We start from the raw sequence: 19209 nt of genomic DNA, 5'->3' as shown, positions 1-19209 counted from the left end.
GACTGCGTAAGATTTACTTATGAATGGCTGATGAGGTGTGTCAATTCACCCAGGAGCAGGAGGCGAAATCTATAGGCAGCCTGGCAGACAAAACGCAGGGCCAATTGTCACGTCTTTTCTCACTCCTGTCAAGTGTGTTTTTCCTGCCGGCGCGGTCTCTCCATAGTAACCGTGAAGTGGGCGAGCAACTAGAAAAAGGCCTGGACAGAGTAGCTGAATGATAAGTGAGTTATATTTTATGCTTTTTCACAGTCTTAGCTTAACGTGGTAGCTCATTCAGCCCATAACAGAGGAACAGTTTTCCAGGTATCACCACTTATCTCATTAGCTGGAGAAGAGCGCAGTGAGTGAGAGAGACTGCTGTTAACAGGATGCTCTAATATCCTGCTTTGCTATTACCAAGCTAACAGCTATCAGCTAACGGTAACTTGCTGCTGCTTGAGAGATGAAAGAGGTGCAACGCAGCAGAGTCTCAGATAAGTTAGCGCAAGTAATTATGGCTAATGTGGCTAGCTGTTTGACACAAAAAATGACATTAACTTTGCTTTATTTCTTTTATGAATGATAAGTAGAGGTGGTCTGAATTCAACTTACTTTTGTTACTTTTGTTTACACTAACCTACGCCTGGGTGATACTGGTGAACTGTCAGTGGTGGTAATTTAGAAGACTATTTTTGCTATATATTGAAATAATTTCGATGGGTAAATTAGTTAGGTAAAACGTTTAAATGCTAAAATTATATTATAAATAAACTGTTGTAGAGTCAAAGAGGCCCGTTAAGTTTTCTGCTATACTATTACATCTGTCTTCGACATGTTTTTTGTCTTACAGGGAATCATATGAACATTTTAGACTGAAGATTGGCTCCATTCTGAGCAACTCAGTCTGAGAAAAATGGATGGTTGTAGCGGAAGTAACGGTGAGTTTTTACTTTCACTTATCAAAGCCGCGCCCTTGAAAGTGAATTAAAGTGAATCAAACAGTTGAGATATTGAATTACTTTGCATTAGTATATTATTTGCACGAGAAATGAGAATTAACAGTGCTGAGGTGTACAGTCACAGGGTCCTCTGTAGTAATCATGCAGTTGTTTTGTATGGTATATGATGTTGACATGATGGGGAGTGACTGCTGATAACACAGCCACAGCCCCTCAGGGACACGAGGAGAGGTGCAAAGAGAAAGAGATGATTAGCTGTGGAGGTGGTAGCCCAGAGGATAAGTACCTGTGCAGGTGTGAGACAGTGTGACAGTCTGCTCCCTGTTCACACCATCAGGATGACTCCACTGAGACAACCTGATGCATGTTACTCTACAACGGTGTGGTGTGTCCTAAGGTGATACTTCATAATAGGGTTGGTTATTATGGTTCTGCAGTTTATGTGACAGCCTTTTATGAAATTGTCTTATAAAAGAAAGTTTTCCACTACATTAGAAATATTATGTTGATAAAATAAACCCAGTTAAATATTATTTCCTTCTCTATCACCAAGATCTGTGTATATCAGTGATTAAAGGGCGATGAAATTTTCATTACATATATTATTATTACAGCATATTATTCTCCTAATTGTTTCACCCAGAAACAATACCGAAAATTGACAGTTTTCAATATATGATCGTACTGTATAAACACTGTAGGTACTAAAGGTATTCTGAGTATTAATATGTAACTGTACCAAGCACTAAATCTTAAAGCTTAAGAGCTTCTAAATGAATCTCTTTTGGTTTTGAACTATTGGTTTGACAAAACAAGACGTCACCCTGGGCTTAAGGAAACTGTGATGGACATTTTTCAGTTTTTATAGACTAAACGACTAATTGAAAAAATAATTGTCAGATTGATTGTTAATGTAAATTGATTTGATGTATTGATTGGGGCAGTGTGCAGTTTTAAACATTAAAGATGCACTGTACCGGAGTTAGCTCGAAGCTAATTTGCATCCGTAGTCCCCCACAATCAAAACATACAACAGCACAACAACAAACAGTACAAAGCAAAAAAAAAACAGAACACACAGAACACACCATACAAAATACAAAGCTACACACAACAGCACATCACACACACCCACAATGTCAATTAGAAATTAATAATGTAAACTAGACTCGGTGGTCACACAGCTGATTGGTCTTTAGTAGATTTATAATAAAATAGATTTATATAATATATTTATTAATAAAAATAATCATTAGTTGCAGCCCTACTAAATCTTTATTTTAAGCATGCGGTATGTACACACTGGAAAATCAACTAAATGTGTTTCTTTAAATGGTAACACATATGATACAATTGTTTCTATTTATATATGTGGTGCTGGACACTTGTGTCCACACTGCAGTGCACTCACAGCCTGTCTGTATACTGGCCAGGTGACCTTAGCTTACCTGTTTCCAATGACTGATCAGTTTTAATGAAGGAATCCAATTATGATTGCAGCCCAGACATTTGTTTGAAACTTCAAACCTCAATTTTTACCTTTTTAAATCTCCCTTTTACCCTGATATTACACTGAAATTCAAAGTGTGATTCAACCTCATAACATGTATCCATTTGGAAATGGATAGATGGAAATGATATGGCAGGGAACATGTGGGCCTTTGAGAATTTAGACTGTTTATCTCTTAGCTAAGAGTGTGTTTACTAAAGGGTGTCCCATGAGACACAGCAGACTGCTTCAGTTTATCCTGCTGACAGTCTTCCTGGTGTGTTTGTTGCTGTTCAGATGTGCAGGCAGAGCTGGACTCAGTGGAGGCAGAGCTGGAGTTGGTGGAGCTGCAGATCACAGAGCTCCTGCAGAAGCAGACTGAACTGACATCCCGCAAGAATGCACTGCTGTGTCACCTGGAGGAGGCCTGTGACGCTGCGCGGCCATCTGCATCATCCTCTTCATCCTCTTCTTCGAAAGCATCTGGAGATGTTCCTGTGATGAGCAAGCAGGAGATGCAGCGCTATGATGGAGCAGGTACTTCACACACATGGCTACACAGTTAGAGTCATTAGGTTTGTGTGTTGACCTGTGTTCAACTTTTGCTGTTTGGTAGATTTTCCGTGGTCTGGAGATGTGAAGCAGCATCTGAAGGATTCCTTCCAGCTCTCCAAGTTCAGGCCACTGCAGCTGAGAGCCATCAACCTGACGCTGGCAGGCAGAGATCTGTTCCTGGTGATGCCTACAGGCCGAGGAAAAAGTCTCTGCTACCAGCTGCCTGCTGTCTGCTCCAAGGGTACAGTTCATCAGATACTGTGATTCTGTTTGTCCTGTGAGTACACACAGGCCTACCGAGCCATCTGTCATACTCTAGTCACATGTATGTGTGTGTGTGTGTGTGTGTGTGTGTGTGTGTGGCAGGTTTCACACTCGTTGTCACTCCCTTGCTGTCCCTGATGGAGGATCAGGTCATGTACCTGAAGTCCATTGATGTACCAGCAGTCATGCTGAATGCTTCCAGTAGTAAGGTAACACCTTTTATCAGCATCCTACTTATTTAATTCACTTCAGCTCGCCTTCAGTCTGTTGATCTTTTGCTAGTCATGCAGACAAACTGCTCCAACCTCTGAGTCTACTGTCTGTCAGTGTCATAGTTTTCAGATGGATTATTTCCTCGGTAGAAAGTAGTTCCAATAAAAACTATTTGACAGTGAGGTATACCAGTGATCCAGAACAACCAGGACATTATTTCTGGTAGACACAGAAATCTCAGAGACGGATATCTCAAAACCTGGACAAATAAAAATACATCTCCATGACCAGATCCCACTAGAGGGAAGTTTGACAATTTAATCTCAAGGTTCACTTACTAGCTTGTTCAGGAGCTTTCAGCTACATCAGTCTTTTATTAGCTTTGTGCGCTCATTTGTTACACAGCTGTAGATGTTTAAACTTTCCATCCTCAAGTCTCTCTTTGATGCCATATTTTGTATGTCAGGTGTTGTTAAAGGAGAAGTTTGGTGATTTTCAACAAATCTCATATGCTAACCAAACCAACAATGACCTCATCCTGCAAAGCCTGATATATCTTATTGCTCTGTGCCGTAGAGATCCATTACTGTCCAAACACTAATGAATATTCAAAACACATAAGTGTTCCTTCATTACCATGAACACACACACTGTAGTTTATTTTGACTCACACACCATCCTGCTGCCAGAACCAAATGTGGATTCATCCACCACTGAAAATAGTCCACAACAAATACACTATTTCCTCATGTTTGAGTAACACATGTTAAAAACTACAGTGACCAGATTACTGTTCTTTTTTATAAATGAAACAATATATTTGTGAGCTGTTTTTAAAGATTTACATCTTCAGTAGTAACCGGTGTGCTTGGAGCTGAGAGCCACAGACAGTCAGAAAGTTTTGAGAGATGAACTAACACATTGTTGGTTTGAGGATTATTTGACAGTAACAAACATATGAAATAATGACATAATCTTGTTAGTCTTGGTTAGCAAAAGCATCCTCAACCCTCATGAAATCACTATTTTGTTGAGTCATCTGACAAATTGTCTTGTATCAACTATCAATGAAAGACAAGTTGCTCCTTTTCTGCTTTCTAGAAGATGATATGGTGACATTTTTATTTGTTTGTATGTGTTTTTCTATCGCTTCATTGTCAATGTGGATGTCAAACTTTTAGAAAAGTAAGTGAAAATGTGTGGGTAGAATCTCCAGGGATATAAAAACCATGTTTTTTACATTTCTCTTCATCTGTGTGGTTAAAAAGAATGCTCAGGTGTGGAAAGCCAGCTTTCATGTGGTGTGAAAAGTTTTTTGTGGACTGAATTTTTACGTTTTCAAAGGAGTATTTTTAATGTGTTGACAGGAACACGCTAAGACAGTCATGGCTGGATTGACGGATCCAAAGGCCTCCTTCAAGCTATTGTACGTGACTCCAGAGAAAGTCGCCAAGAGCAAGCTGCTGATGTCTCGTCTGGAGAAAGCCTACAACGCAAACCTGCTGAGTCGTATCGCTGTGGACGAGGTGCACTGCTGCAGCCAGTGGGGGCATGACTTCAGACCAGGTGAGGAGTTCCATCCATAAGCTAAATCTAATACCCTTCACATCAGATTCTTTGAAGTAAAACAGTTGCCTGTAAAGCTTGTCAGACTGATGTGCTTCATATAGGTTTATCTTCTGTGTAGATTATAAGCTGTTGGGCATCCTGAAGAGGCAGTTCCCCAAGGTCCCGCTGCTTGGACTCACAGCCACGGCAACCAGCAGCGTCCTCAAGGACTGTGAGAAGATCCTGTGTGTGTCACAGCCAATCACACTCACCGCCTCCTTCAACCGAACCAATCTCTACTACGAGGTGGTAACCATGACATCTGCGCTCTCTGTCACACACACACACCTTTCAACCACATGCTTAGTACATGAACACACACACCGAATGCTCCCACCTGCTAACACACCTGTCTGACCTTTTAAATTCAGCTGCTTTGCATCTGCTTACAAGACATAGAAGTTAAAGGAGCAGACTGGTGTTTTGAATATTATACCATTATTAAATCATCATATTGTGCAGTTTTTGTCATTATTGTACAAAAACATAAAACATGCTTCATTCACACTGTTTTACACTAACAGGAAAGGATAAAATACACGCGCCAATGGATGTCAATCAAACTGCAACTTTGAAGCATCACACAGAGAAAGCAAGATGTTTTATTTTGTTTTCTGTAGCTGTCTCACCACCATCTGCAATTTATTTTTCATTTTTGTAACTTGTGAATGCGATGATTTCCAGCAGAAGTTACAGAGAACATTAAAGACTAGAACTAGAATCAGTTGATGGTATGATTGAGTGACTGTACATTTAATTTACTAACTCAAAAAAGTGAATTTAGTGTCAAGTTACTCTACAATGTTCACTTCTTTGATGTCAAAGAAGTTGCTACAAGTTAGTTTCATGTTATTAATTGAAACCAATTGCTGTGCCACAAATCTACTACTTTTAGTTAATGAGTTAAAACATGCAGAAACATGGTGATCACCAGCAATGTTGTCTTTTTACAAATACTGTGTGAAACTTGATGTGAAACTAACAATCTTCTTGTTTTTCAGGTTCATATTAAAGATTCTGACAATGACGCAACAATAAATGACATTGCCTCCATGATTAAAAACCGATACAAGGACCAGTCAGGTACTGCAGCAAACAAGAGTGATTAGACTCAAAATCAGAAGCTTTTAAAAAAGGGATTTCACATATGACAGCTGTTTTTGTGTGATTTGTATGCCCGCAGGAATCGTGTATGTGTTCTCTCAGAAGGATGCAGAGTCAGTGGCGTCTGAACTCCAGAAGAGAGACATCCTGGCCCATCCGTACCACGCACACATGGAGCCTGACGACAAGTCCCGTGTTCACCGCAAATGGACCACTGGTAAAATCCAGGTATTTGGACGTGACGCACCTGCTGCTGCTGCTGCTGCACTGGAGCAAGATTTGATTTGTCTTTTGTTTTATGGCGATTGTAATGATCACAATAAAAAAGAACATAATGTCTTCATCATCTGAGCACAGTTGTTGGCTCTGCAATTTTTAGGAAAGTGTAAGAATCAGTCAGCTGAAACCGTTATAACCTGTATCACTGCATCGGCCTCCAGGTGGTGGTAGCGACCGTGGCGTTTGGAATGGGCATCGACAAGCCCGACGTCAGGTTTGTCATCCATCACACCATGAGCAAGTCCATCGAGAACTACTACCAAGAGAGTGGACGGGCAGGTAGAAACACTGTCGCTTCTATCAGGACAGCATGCTGGTTTATACCGCTCCGGTGTCTCTGCAAGTATAACTCATTATAATCCTGTTCTGTCTCCAGGCCGAGACGACCGCCCTGCAGACTGCATCGTCTACTACGGCTTCTCTGACATCTTCAGGATCAGCACCATGGTGGTGATGGAGAACGTTGGCCAACAGAAGCTGCTGCAAATGGTTGACTACTGCCAGAATGTTGACAGGTAGCACACACACACACACACACACACACATTCTCAATACTTCATACTGTATAGTAGATATTGCCTTATAAACCTGAATGTCTCTTTATGTCTGCTGTCTGAAGGTGTCGGCGCTCCCTCATGGCTGTTCATTTTGATGAGGTGTGGGACGATGAAGGATGCAACAAGATGTGTGATATTTGCCGCCATAGGAAAGGTGTGTGTGAGTTAGATTGAATGTACTGTACACAGGTTGTGCTGCAGCTCAACTAAAACCAACTGGAAGCCAATTCAAAGAGACTAAAATGTAGGATATGTGGTCTGTATTATTTGTTCTGGTTAAGAGGAAGGCAGTAACCAGAGTTACAGTTATCAATTCTGGAAAGGATGAAAGCATAGTCAGGGAATGATCAGAACAATATATATTTTTTAAACAATCAACTGATAAAACCAGGACTACACTACTGTATCAACATGATAGTCAAAACTAAAATTAGAATCCAAGATAAGTTATGGCTCAGTTACCAAATGAATCATTCAATACTGATGAGTGGAATGACACAAACAAGACTATGTGTGAGGTTAATAAGCTGGATCTTTACTTCTGCGTTAAGGAGTCAATGTGCGTAGGCTTCAAAGATACGTAGCTGACGTGTGCCTCCTCAAAAATGTAACCACACACAGCAGGTCTACAGCGACTACAGAGATACCAGATGGGGATCGCAAGCATAAATCAACATTTGCAGCTCATTTGAATGTGGTAACAGATGCTTTGTGGCTGTATTTTATTTAATATGACAAGCTTTTGTTGCTTCTAACTTTCTCTGTGATCACTCATTTTTCTTTTGCTATATACAAAGAGGAAAAAATAGTTTTGCTGTATGTGTGAAGACAGTCAGAAACAAATACATTTGAGGTCAATTGATCAAAAGGTCAAATGTAGGACCCACTGCTTAAAGATAGTGGAGCCGGTGGACACACACACACCAGCTACAATGACAGAGGATCATCTCCGGCAGCCACGGGAATCGGATGTTGTGCACGTTGGCTGTTGGTAATCATCTGATCTCTGCCCCTCCAGACTTCACCACCATGGACATTACCCAGCATGCCAGGCAGGTGGTGCAGATCGTTGAGGTGGCTGCATCCATGGATGAGAAATTGACCCCTCTGAAGCTGGTGGAGGCGTGGATGGGGAAAGGCCCCGCCAAGCGCAGGAAGATGATTGAGACCACCACGCTGTCTCGGCCGCAGGCTGAAGCTGTGATTGTCTACCTGCTGCTGAAGGGATACCTCGGGTTTGTTTGTGTTTTTGTTCATTTTGTTAGGATTTTCACACATTTGAATTTATTATTTGGATTACATACTTGGCTTGACATTGTGGTTTTTTCTGACAAGACCTATTGAAAGTTTAATCTTGCAGTTTTGTGAGCAATGGTTTTCTTTTGGACGTCGTCCGTAGTGGTTGACTACTCCTACCTCCTACTCCTGTTCCTCCACTGACTATAATAACACAACAATCCTTTCTCCTGCGCATGATCGTGTTTTGATTCAGAGTGCACACAGAGAGGAGGGGCTAATCAAAAACGGGTCCGTTGTCAATGTGTTTGTGAGAGAGAGAGAGAGAGAGAGAGAGAGTGAGAGATTGAGAGCGGGACGAGAGGGCTGAGCGAATCAATGCACTGTACACAGCTCTACTATGAAATAAGATTTTACCCATTTTAAATAGTAAAAAAAAAGTAGAAAATCAATGTGTGGCGGTAAATGTTGATATTGTGTCGGACCGCCACAAATAAATGAATGTATGGGAAACCCTGCTATACTATAGTATACTGTAGATTCCAATAGGAGGGGACCTACAACAGGGCTTTGAGGTACTCCACAGTTCAGAGGGGCAGAGAGATAAACACTTGAGAGCAGTATCTGTAATTCCAACAATGTCTCTTAAATGAAAGATTAGGATGGTATGACCAATTAAGATACTTATACAACAGAGCAGCTATAATCAATATTTTTATAATACTAATGTATGAAATAATAATATAAGAGGTGTTGCTAGTAGGGATGAATGGATGAATTATCAAAGTTATCATTGTTTAGCTGCAACTTTACTGTTTTGGTTCACTCTCAGTGCTCTCATAGCATCGTTTTCAGCCACAACAGGCAGCTGGTTTCAGAGAAGAAGCTGTAAAAAGCCACTGTACCTGTACCTCTACCTCTCAGCACCAAACAGCAAGCAGACACTGTTAGCTGTAGACTAGCTGGTGAACATAGTGGAGTATTTAGCACCTGAAGGGCCACATATTTCCCTCAGGAGTTGGTAGAGAGCAGAAACAGCTAAAAGAGAGTGACTATTGGACTCACATTCAGCAGGTGGACAGAAACACGACTCCACATGAATGATAACGTTGTTCCATAACTGCTGGATGTGGAAATAAGCAACTGTTTGCTGACGAGTTCAACATATCAGCTTCAAAGATTATAATATGTCAGTGTTGTGTTCACTACTTGTTTCCACTCCCCCCAAGTCGACAAAATAATCACCTACTGCATCAAAAACCAGCATTCTTCTGATTTGAAAGACTACGGAACGCTCCAGACATTCAGATCCAATATAACAATTATTAATGAAATTGGTGAATTGGTAATTGGACAACTCTGAGTAGATATGAAAAGCTATAATGTAGAAAACCATGTGTGACATGTTTCAAACATTACATCGTGTTTATTTGATGATAAGAACACATTTTGGACTGTTCTTAGCTGAATCTGCTTTAGATGAGCTGTACATACTAATAACAGGTTTGTGATTCTAACTCGCCTGCTCTTTTGGCTTTTATGTGTGGACTTCAGAGAGGATTTCAGCTTCACTCCATACACCACCTACTTCTACATGAAGCTGGGCCGCAAAGCTCCTCTGCTGAAAAGCCAGACTCACACGCTCAGCATGAAGATGAGGACGACAGGGAGCGGATCTGCTACGGTGAGTAAACACTGTCTACTGAGATATATCACAGAACAGTCCAACAGATGTTCTACTGCGTCTAGTTAGTCTGTTCTCTATTGTACGTATGAATGTGTTCAGTTATTAGGAGGGCTTTTTTAAAACTCAAATCAAAATCAAAGCAAAGATTTTATTGAAATATTCAGTTTTTTTAGAATTTCTTTCCCTCCCCTTTTCAACAAGTGACTTTACTAAACTTCTCTAAATCTCCCTACTTGGATGTTCTCATTTTGAAGAACTGTTCATAGTGCTGTGAGTGAGTTTTGAAAAATCTCTCTTTAGTTAGGGTTGGGCAACATGAAAAAATATGATGATAACCACGAGACCTTCTTCAAATGTTTAGTAGAATCAACAGTTAAATGTTCCAGGTGATGATCACACTGGAAGTATCATTTTCAGCTGCATTCTCAGGTATTTCTGTCTTGATTTCACCATTAAAAATAGACAGTAATAGTCTTCATATTGCACAGCCCTACTCTACTCTGTACTGTATAAAGTCAAATACTATGAAGTGAACTCCTGACCTGCTTCAAATAGCTTTAGCAGATCATTCTTAGGGTCTTATTTTAACTGTGCAGGTGCAGTGACCAGCGCAGCATGATGGTCTCACACGTCTACACAGAAAGCATCACAGTCGTGTTTTTCAGTCGTCTGTCTCACGCGTGTCTGACGGAACAAATACACAATAATCAATAATAATGTTAATCAGTACAGCTGTGTACACAGCCTCCGTACTGTTTGTGTGTTACTTGCGCTATATGCATGTAACTGCGACTCAAATCAGCTTCAAGACTATTTTCCTGTGTTTTCCCCCTGTAACTACAGTCATTGTGTGTTGAGTATCCAAAACACAGGTGACCTGTACCTGAACGCCTCCAGTGTAGACACACATATGGAGCACTCGCTGCTGCTGCTCACACCAAGCTTCTCATGCAGTCTCATACAAGAAGCTTCTCATAAAGTACAATACATAAAGCAGTTGTAGACAACAGATAATGTAAGAATCACCCACATTCATTTATTATAGATAACAGCTGTCTGCTTAACTGACGTTCCTGCTTTAACCACATTCAACTGCTTTGATGCTGATTTATGGTTGGAAAGTGTTTAATGAAGACAGTTTATTTATATTACAAACTGGCAGCAGACTTGAGTGTCTTTGCGCCAGAAGTAGAAGTAGCTCTGAGGTGTCTGTTCTCAGCACAATGTCTAAGATCCAACTGGCAACCAAAATACCAAACAGACGGGCAAAGCCAGCTTCAAGGTCAGGAAACACCAAACAGTTGCTCTGGTCGCTGCACCTCCACAAAAATAGGGCCCTTAGTGTTTAGTTTTAAAGAGCAACTTGTAGGTTGGCATCCTCATGAAATGAATGTGTCAGAAAAAGGTGCAGAAACTAAAACAATCAAAATAAAAACCTACATCATTTACAGTGAAATCTAGACTCATGTCTTGAAAACTGAGAAACTGGACGTCACATAAAAGAAAGCTGTCAAGTCTAACAATAATAAAAATAAAATTCCTATGTAAGTTTTGACACAGAAGTTGAAAATATACAGTACCAGTCAAAAGTTTGATTACTGACTGTATGAAAGCTGCACAGACTCAACATACAGTCATCTGATGTTTTGTTTTTCAGGACATTCCTACTTTCTCTGACTTCCTGCTATTATGGCTCACAAACATATGAAATCACATATAAACTTTTCAATACGTCATTTCCAAAAAACCTACAAGTTGCTCTTTACTAACTATATCCAGACAGTTCAGATATTTTGTCAATCACAAAGGAAGTAGTAAACTGACCTGACCTGCAGTGTGACAGCTGCTAGTGCTGAGAATTTGATCCAGTTTGGGAGTTCACATGTGTACTTTAGCGTAGTGATGTGAAATCTTAGGTAGAGTATGACTGATACTGGATTTGTACATAATGAACAACATAATGAACTGTCCTCCTGCCAGCTCACATGCTGCTGTAAACAAACCTCCTGAATTAGCTCAAGTGCCTCCTATTCATTCTCCAGTAGATGTCAGGCTCTATCTTTTAACATTTTTTCTCTCTCTCCTGTGTTGTGTTTGTGATATGAAATTTTAACGTGATATTTTTTTCTAGTCCTCTCTCTTCTCTCTGTGAAGTTTGGGTAATCAGTGTCTTCCTCCATCCTATGTGTTGGCTGATGTGTCTTTCCTCCATGTCACTTTCAAATGTTGTCACACATTTCATTTTCTAAATGTCTCAAAATATCCACAGAGGTAAGTCATATTTGATTTCAAGTTGAATGTTTTGCACTGTGTGCTGATAATCCTGCAGTCTCTGCAAAATCCTTGTTTGTCTACGTAGTGATGACTGGATCTTTGTTTTTATTTGTAAGATTTTACAATCTGTGAAAGAAAATCCCCTCCACACCACCATTCAACTTCTGATAACGATCATTAGTACTCTAACTTCATTAATCATAGAGGAAATCACTGTAGTTTATAGATTCCACTGCTGTTTTTTCTTATTTATCACCTCATTGTTTCACTGTGATCGGTACAGCTGATTTAAAGGTATGAGGTGAGCTATGTTACTGGATCAGGGCCTGCTGTGTTAGAGGATAATAATCACCACACCTTCTGATTTGTATTCAACTTTACCCAACAAATGTTACTGATTCCCTCAGCCATATGATAGAAGACGATATATTGATGTAGAAATGCAAAAGGATCACTAAACTGAGCGAACTGATTCATAAACTGAGCTCACATATTGCTACATCAATAAACATAATAAAGGGGAAAATCAAGTTGCTACAACAATAAGACTTGTGATGTGAACCTCTGAGCTTCGGAATAAACAGGATGGGTCTCAGATAGTGATATATCCACTCAATGAAAGAGCAGATTAATAATCACAATAATGTCATAAAAATATGTCAATAAAATGTCTTCAAATGTCTTGTTTTATCTGATCAACAGTCCAAAATCTAAAGATATTCAGTTTACTATCATGACACAGAAAAGCTTCAAATCTGCACATTCGAGAAGCTGCAACCAGCAAATTTTTAGAATTTTTGCTTTAAAAAAAAGATTAAAATTATTATTCAATTATCAAAATAGTTGCCAATTCATTTTCTGTTGATCGACTAATTGACTAATTGTTGCAGCTCTAGTTTGAACTTCTTTCTTTTGCGTTTTCATTCTGTTTGTGTTAACAAAAAATGCAACACTAGGAATGTCCTCCTCTGTTATCCAATATGTAAACAGTTCAAGTGTGGCTGTTTGGAACAGCTATCAACACTTAACCTGGCCATTACTTGAAAGGTTTAATGAACCATACGTTCACTTTAGTAATCATTCACACCTATGTCCATGCCAGTGTGTTTTTCTATCTTATGATCTTTGAGGAGTCTTTGCAGAGAACACAGTGTCCATCTGAACAAAAATAGCTCAAAGTCCTTTCACACATGACCTTTATTGCATTGATCTTAGCAAATGTCCTTACTAATATATCATGATTACTGTGCAACCTGCCATGCTTAAATTGTCACTGAAGTGATTAGACAGTAAAGTAATTGGACAGAAAATCAAGACATGATGTTGTATTTACTTATTCATTGAAAAACTGAAGATGTTCCATGTAGTTCTGGAAGGAACTGAGCAAGGAACCTACCAATCATCTGGGATTCTTGTTCTCCCCAGATAAATGCAGGATTCTGTTGTGTACGTCCTGACTTGTCCAGACTTGAGTGTCCCATGTCCTCCCCTCTAGAATCCCCTCGTCCACTTCATGTAGGTCTTTGAACCCTCTCAGGTAAAGGCTGTTGTCAATGACCTGCAGGTAAAAGCTGCGAGTGGCCAGGGCAAAACCAAAGAGGGAAAGAGATCAGTTCAAAGTGCTGGAGACGCCCCTGTGTCCAAGAAAGTCAAGAAAGACCGCCCCTAGTCCCCCCCACCCCACCCAGAAGACAAGCTGACAAAGTACAGTCCTTCATTCTTTATTCTGTTCATCACTGCGTCTGTTAGCATGGCTCTGTCCAGACTTTTACTCAACGCTTCACATCTGAATCAGTCTGTCTGTCTGTGCTGGAGCTGGACTGATTTCACTTTAAATGCTTTTATCATTTTAAAATAATAAACATGATATTATCATGATTGTTCCTAACCAGCAGGCTTGGGCGATAACAGGACATTATTGGCACGCTAATTTCCAGGAAATTGAAGGTTAGCTAATCTGCTTCTCGAGGCGTACCCTGGATGCAGGGTGGTGGAAGCTCACTAGCTAGCTAGCTAGCTGCTGTCAGAATTATTGCTGCCGTTTGTTGTTAAAGTTGGAAAACTTGAGATGTTGTGCAACAGGAAGTCAATGGCTGCTAAAATTGCTTACTCTACAGACACAAAACTGATGCATTCAGAAAACCTTCAAAAACCTGGTTTTGAAAAAAAACAAAAAAACATTTGAAATTTACCATTAGCTCATAGCATGCTAGTCAGTCTATTTGGATAATTCATATTTTTCTTGTCAACAAATTCCATGTGCAGTATTATTGACTTCCTTATTTCCTTTCGTTCTTTCCTTCCATCTGTGGCTCTAAAAAGACAGGTTTAAACGTGTAAACCATGTAACACTAACTGGAAGAATGTTAGCCTGATTATATACTAGTACTACTAAGTACTATTCATGTAACAGAAGGGTTCATGGAGTGTGAGCAGACAAAGATGTCTCAGTCTTTTGGAGTGTGAGCAGGGAGTTTGCAAACTGTTAACGGTTCAGAAAAGCCAAGGCTGAGGTGCAGATAAAGAAGTGTGAGAAAGTGGTCAACTCAGCAGGTGTGCGGAGGCAGAAGTGCCTCAGGAAAGAAACACTGATAAGTAACAAACAATGGGTTAACTGTTAAATTTGAATTGCTTCTAGGAGTGATAGAATGTTTGTAGCTTTCATGACAGGTGACTATATATATATCTGTGATTCACTTTGCCTTTTCACTCTTTGTCCAACACAGACACTGAGTCCGTGTGCACACGTAATGCTTTGAGCTTTATTAAAGTGTGATAGTGTTGTAGAGATTTTTGTCTCGTACCTCTTTGTCAGAGGGGAATTGCAAAATTGCCACAACAGTTAGTAGATCAATTTATTGTTGGTTTGGATCTGGACATGAGATTTGTTGACAAGGAGAAAATCATAGAACGCCACCAGATTTATCCTAGAAAATAGAAACAACTCAAATGAAACTTTTGGACTTTCCTCCACAGTTCACTGGACATTAGTTCTGTAGCAAAATGTGTGTGTTTATCATTATTGACAGCTATAAAATTTCAGTATCGCCCAAGCCTATAACTCATGGTCTCTGGTGCCAATGTCCATACTCACGCTCAGGAGCATGCTTCAACTAACTGTCACTAACATTTCATCACACTGGCTCTGCTAACATGGTTGATTTATTCTCACTGAGTACATAAAGGATCACTTTCACCTCTCTGTTACTGGATCTCATTGAGCTACATTTATCTTTAGAAGGCCAATAAGAAAAGAACAGTATGGTTGCTATTGAACTGGCCTCTGCTTATTCCAGGATAATGTGATGATGCTTTCTTACCACTGTTGTTCGCTAACACTGGTTTTCATGGTTACAGGAAACATCTGCTGTCAAAGCCAATGAGGAAGAGGTTGATATAACCTTTGACCCCATTGTCATGGACAACAGTTGTCCCCCAAAACCCAAACAGAACGTTAAAGAACAGAGGAACTTGTCCAGGAAACATGACGGTGAGACAGATAAACGGACAGAGAGGGCAAAGAAACAACTGACAGACAGACATGGAGAGGAGGAGGAGGAGGAGGAGGAGGAGGAGGAGGAAAGGAAGAGGAGACCCATCATGCCCCAACATGTAGTTGAGGTGGATGTTGAAATTAACATAGTAGATAACGTTGGTATCTGTGATGGTCAGAAAACACCACCACATCCAGTTAAACCTTGTTCTAAACGGAAATCCACCACCCCTCAGAGAGTGAGGAGGAAACCCCGTGCTAATGCAGCAGCAGCAGCAGCAGCAGCAGATGTTCCCTCTCCGTCCCCAGGCGTACCCAGCTCTCCGTCCCAGGCCTCCATCATCTCTGATACTGCAGCTGAGGAGCTCTGCAACCTGAGAAACTACTACAGCAAGCAGCTGAGGAGAATAAACTACATTTCCCATGAATACCTAGGGCAGCCTGCAGAGCCAGGGGTGCTAACATGCATCAGGGAGCCGCTAAGGAGCCTCCGGCTGCCCAGCAGGGTGACCATCGCCCAGACGGCCCGTAGCCTTTGGACACGAGTCAGTGGGCGGAGGAAGCTGGTCCAGCGGTGACATCAGGGTCCTGTCTGCTGCAATTAGACTGAAAACCACTCACCAACGTGTCCAAGTGCACTGTGAAGAAAAATGTACGTCTACTGTTATATTGTGATCACTACTGTTTCATCTACAGTCACAGTTAAAGTGTAGTATTTTAAAAATTTTGGAGTCACCCGGTGGTCGTATTGAACTTATGGACTAAAAGCAACATATAACACTTAAAAAAAAATTTCTACCAGCAAAAATGGATGCCATGAGAATAATTTGAGATATACTGTAATAGATTTTATTTTAAGTCACACAAAGTGGCCTTAAATGCCCTTAATGGGCTCATAGAAATAGAAATATTCCATGTTTCCTACGTCAGCTGCTGTCTCATTATGTTACCACATAATAAATGTTGTAATGGATATACTGTATGTATAGATGTGTGAAGGGAAAGGTTTTCATTACAGATTGAGATTGATTTAAATGAAGTGGAGGAATTTACATATATGCATTTAATTATTATTGATGAACCAGTATATGTATAACCAGTCCTACTGCAAATACATTTCCTTGTTTTGTTTTTTTTTCTGCTGCAGCATATATATCACCTCTGTAAGTCACATGACTTGTGTTATATTTTGAAAAAGTCATTACCAAAAGGGAGAACTGTATATTTTATGTTTATTGGTTTCATGAATGCGCCCGTCACCAACTGGCAATCTAGTAACTCCACATGTCATGATCTGTGTTTAGAGGTGATGATGTCACGCCATTTATGTAATATTTCACTTCTAACAGCAATGTGAGCTTCAGATGTCTCTTTAACTGAAGTTACAGTTGAAGGAACAGTTTATAAACTCTGCTTTTGCTACCATCTTGTGGTTAAAGTTTCACACTGGTCACTGCTGGATGTCAGAGAAACAACAGAGGAGTATCTTTCAGCTCGTAGAGGTCAGTGCAGAGATGCCTTATTTACTGGGACAACCAGGGGACAGTAAAGACAGGGCTTTGTAGTAATTATTCCACTTATTCCAATTATTTCCGATTTGTTAAAAGTAAATGTTTTCTGTCATCATATGAAGAATAAAGGTTGTTTATGGATTATTTCAGTTGTACTGACTGGCCACAGGAGTTTCTTTCTTCTCTCTGGTTATTTGCAAAATAGTAAGTTTCCCTGGTGGAAATTCAATGTCACTGCAATATTTTTTGTTAAATGTTGTTTGTTAACGTCATGTTAACAGAACTGTTCAAACTGTATTCTCTGAATGTTTTTCTATTGGCTCAAAATGAAGGAATAAAGTCACAATCATTTGTCATAAAATATCTCTTGTTTTTGCTTTTTTGTTAAAAAGTTATCAGCTGACAGTTTCACTTCCATTTCTGTGCTTGAATCATTCCCAAAGGAAAGCATATTGTAAATGTAGAATAGTGAAAATTCAGCTCTAAGAATGAATGCATTTAATAAAAAATCAATTTAGCCATTGTTTTCTTACATTACCAGGGACATTTAAATGTATATTTTGAACAGAATTTAAATGTTTATTTTATTTTTTTGGATATTTTTTTTTAGCCTTTCTGTCCGTCTAACAAGCCTGGGTGAAAACAGATTTATCTTGTGACCACTTGATACCCGGTTGGGCATCTTAGACCACTGATTGAGCCACCAAAATGACCACACAATTTGAAAAGTTTGTTACATTTCTAACATCTTTAAAATGAAATAAAGATATTAAAGCAATGGTTCCCAAACATTTCAAAAACATGGCTTCACTTCATAGTGATTTTTTTCCCATGGCTTCCCTCCATCAAACTTAGGATCCACAAACAATAGCTGGTAGTAGGATCAATTCACGTGTTGATAAATTACAGTGCAGCGTGTTGTTTTGGTCTTTTCATGTGATTTGATGGCAGTAAGAAAACTGAAATAACACCAAACCATAGAAGTTAGTAACCAAGTGCAGTTGAAACTTTAGAATTTTTTTCCCTGCAGTTGGTCTGCAGCGCCATCTCCTGTCAGGGTGATGTAACCTTCTCATCGACTGCAGGGATGTCTGTCTCCTAACAGTAACAGTAACAGGAACAGGCCTGTGTACTCGCTGGCTTCCAAATGCAGCCATTTCATACACAGACCAAAAGAATGCAGAAAAAAACTTCCATTTTTTCATGTTCAATACAACCTGTTGCAGTTCTTGGCCAGTAACAAGCCTTGCCCCCCTTCTCTGAGGAACCACTGAAAGCCAAGACTCCCTCAATATACAAAATAACTGTCACTTTCATTTTAATAAAAGGACTGGGTTGTGACTGCTGGTAAACGTTAGCCAGTGTCTGTGGTCAAACATGGTGTTGCAGCCTTACCGAAGTCTACTGCAGGTAAGACAGTTGTCATCCTTCTACAAAAATTTGGCAATCAGATGCGGTCACTGTCATATCTCTACGTATCCATGAATGGAGAGGTCTCTGAAAAGGAACCTCTGAAGCAAATTGTGAAGCCAATCACAATCTGGCCCAATAACCAACAATAGAAAGTTTTATTTCCAAATATTATCACACTGCTGTCTGATGTCATCCTGAGCTGCAGTGATGGAATAAGAGTGTAAAAACATTGGCACTGTCAGTGATCACTCACTGGAAGAAACAAAGTTAAATTGTAGTTAAAATCATCATTATGTGTTTAGTGTCATAAATGATCTCTCTGTTTCTTAGTAGCTCTGTTTTAAAACCAGAGTGGAAATGGAAGCTTAGATTGATCAAATGATTCTACTGATCTATAAAAATATATATTGATCTTTTTCACTTGTCACTCTATTGTGAACTCAGGACTTTTGTCCATGTGGGAATCCTAAAGGAATCATTCAGTGATCTGATGGGTCACTGGTTGTGCTGTTGATCCTCTGCTCCAGAGCAGGTTAGCTGCTCTACATAGGTTACCATGGTGATCTACCCTAGTTAAAAGTGAGC

General features: G+C 39.9%; 2 protein-coding genes across 4 annotated transcripts; both read left to right on the top strand.

Annotated features, from left to right (window-relative positions):
• The first annotated feature begins 106 nt into the window (after positions 1-106).
• LOC122974825 (ATP-dependent DNA helicase Q1-like) lies at positions 107-17363 on the top strand. 3 transcript variants are annotated; one of them, XM_044342811.1, is made up of 16 exons: positions 107-224; positions 833-920; positions 2728-2967; positions 3047-3226; positions 3352-3458; positions 4830-5028; positions 5150-5316; positions 6072-6153; positions 6254-6402; positions 6615-6732; positions 6830-6968; positions 7073-7164; positions 8029-8245; positions 9801-9930; positions 13772-13911; positions 15565-17363. In XM_044342811.1, the coding sequence occupies exons 2-15, from the start codon at positions 896-898 to the stop codon at positions 13874-13876; spliced, it is 1950 nt and encodes a 649-aa protein (XP_044198746.1). In that variant the 5' UTR covers positions 107-224; positions 833-895; the 3' UTR covers positions 13877-13911; positions 15565-17363. The 3 variants fall into 3 exon arrangements, with proteins under 3 accessions (XP_044198746.1, XP_044198747.1, XP_044198748.1); XM_044342812.1 differs by having other exon boundaries at positions 219-306; XM_044342813.1 differs by lacking the exon at positions 107-224 and adding an exon at positions 559-568.
• On the top strand, positions 15566-17572 carry LOC122974826 (histone-lysine N-methyltransferase EHMT2-like). The gene has a single exon (XM_044342814.1). It carries the CDS (start codon positions 15625-15627, stop codon positions 16276-16278), a length of 654 nt encoding a protein of 217 aa, XP_044198749.1. The 5' UTR covers positions 15566-15624; the 3' UTR covers positions 16279-17572.
• Positions 17573-19209: the final 1637 nt, after the last annotated feature.

The sequence above is a fragment of the Thunnus albacares genome, chromosome 23 (assembly GCF_914725855.1).
Source record: "Thunnus albacares chromosome 23, fThuAlb1.1, whole genome shotgun sequence".
NCBI classification, from domain to species: Eukaryota; Metazoa; Chordata; class Actinopteri; order Scombriformes; family Scombridae; genus Thunnus; species Thunnus albacares.
This window is presented reverse-complemented; position numbering and strand designations above follow the sequence as displayed.

Excerpts from the sequence above, each read along its gene's own strand:
- LOC122974825 (XM_044342811.1), top strand. The coding sequence starts at position 896 with ATGGATGGTTGTAGCGGAAGTAACG. Across the intron at positions 5,029-5,149 it reads GGGGCATGACTTCAGACCAG|ATTATAAGCTGTTGGGCATC; the intron begins GTGAGGAGTTCC and ends TCTTCTGTGTAG. Across the intron at positions 5,317-6,071 it reads GAACCAATCTCTACTACGAG|GTTCATATTAAAGATTCTGA; the intron begins GTGGTAACCATG and ends CTTGTTTTTCAG.
- LOC122974826 (XM_044342814.1), top strand. The coding sequence starts at position 15,625 with ATGGACAACAGTTGTCCCCCAAAACCCAAACAGAACGTTAAAGAACAG.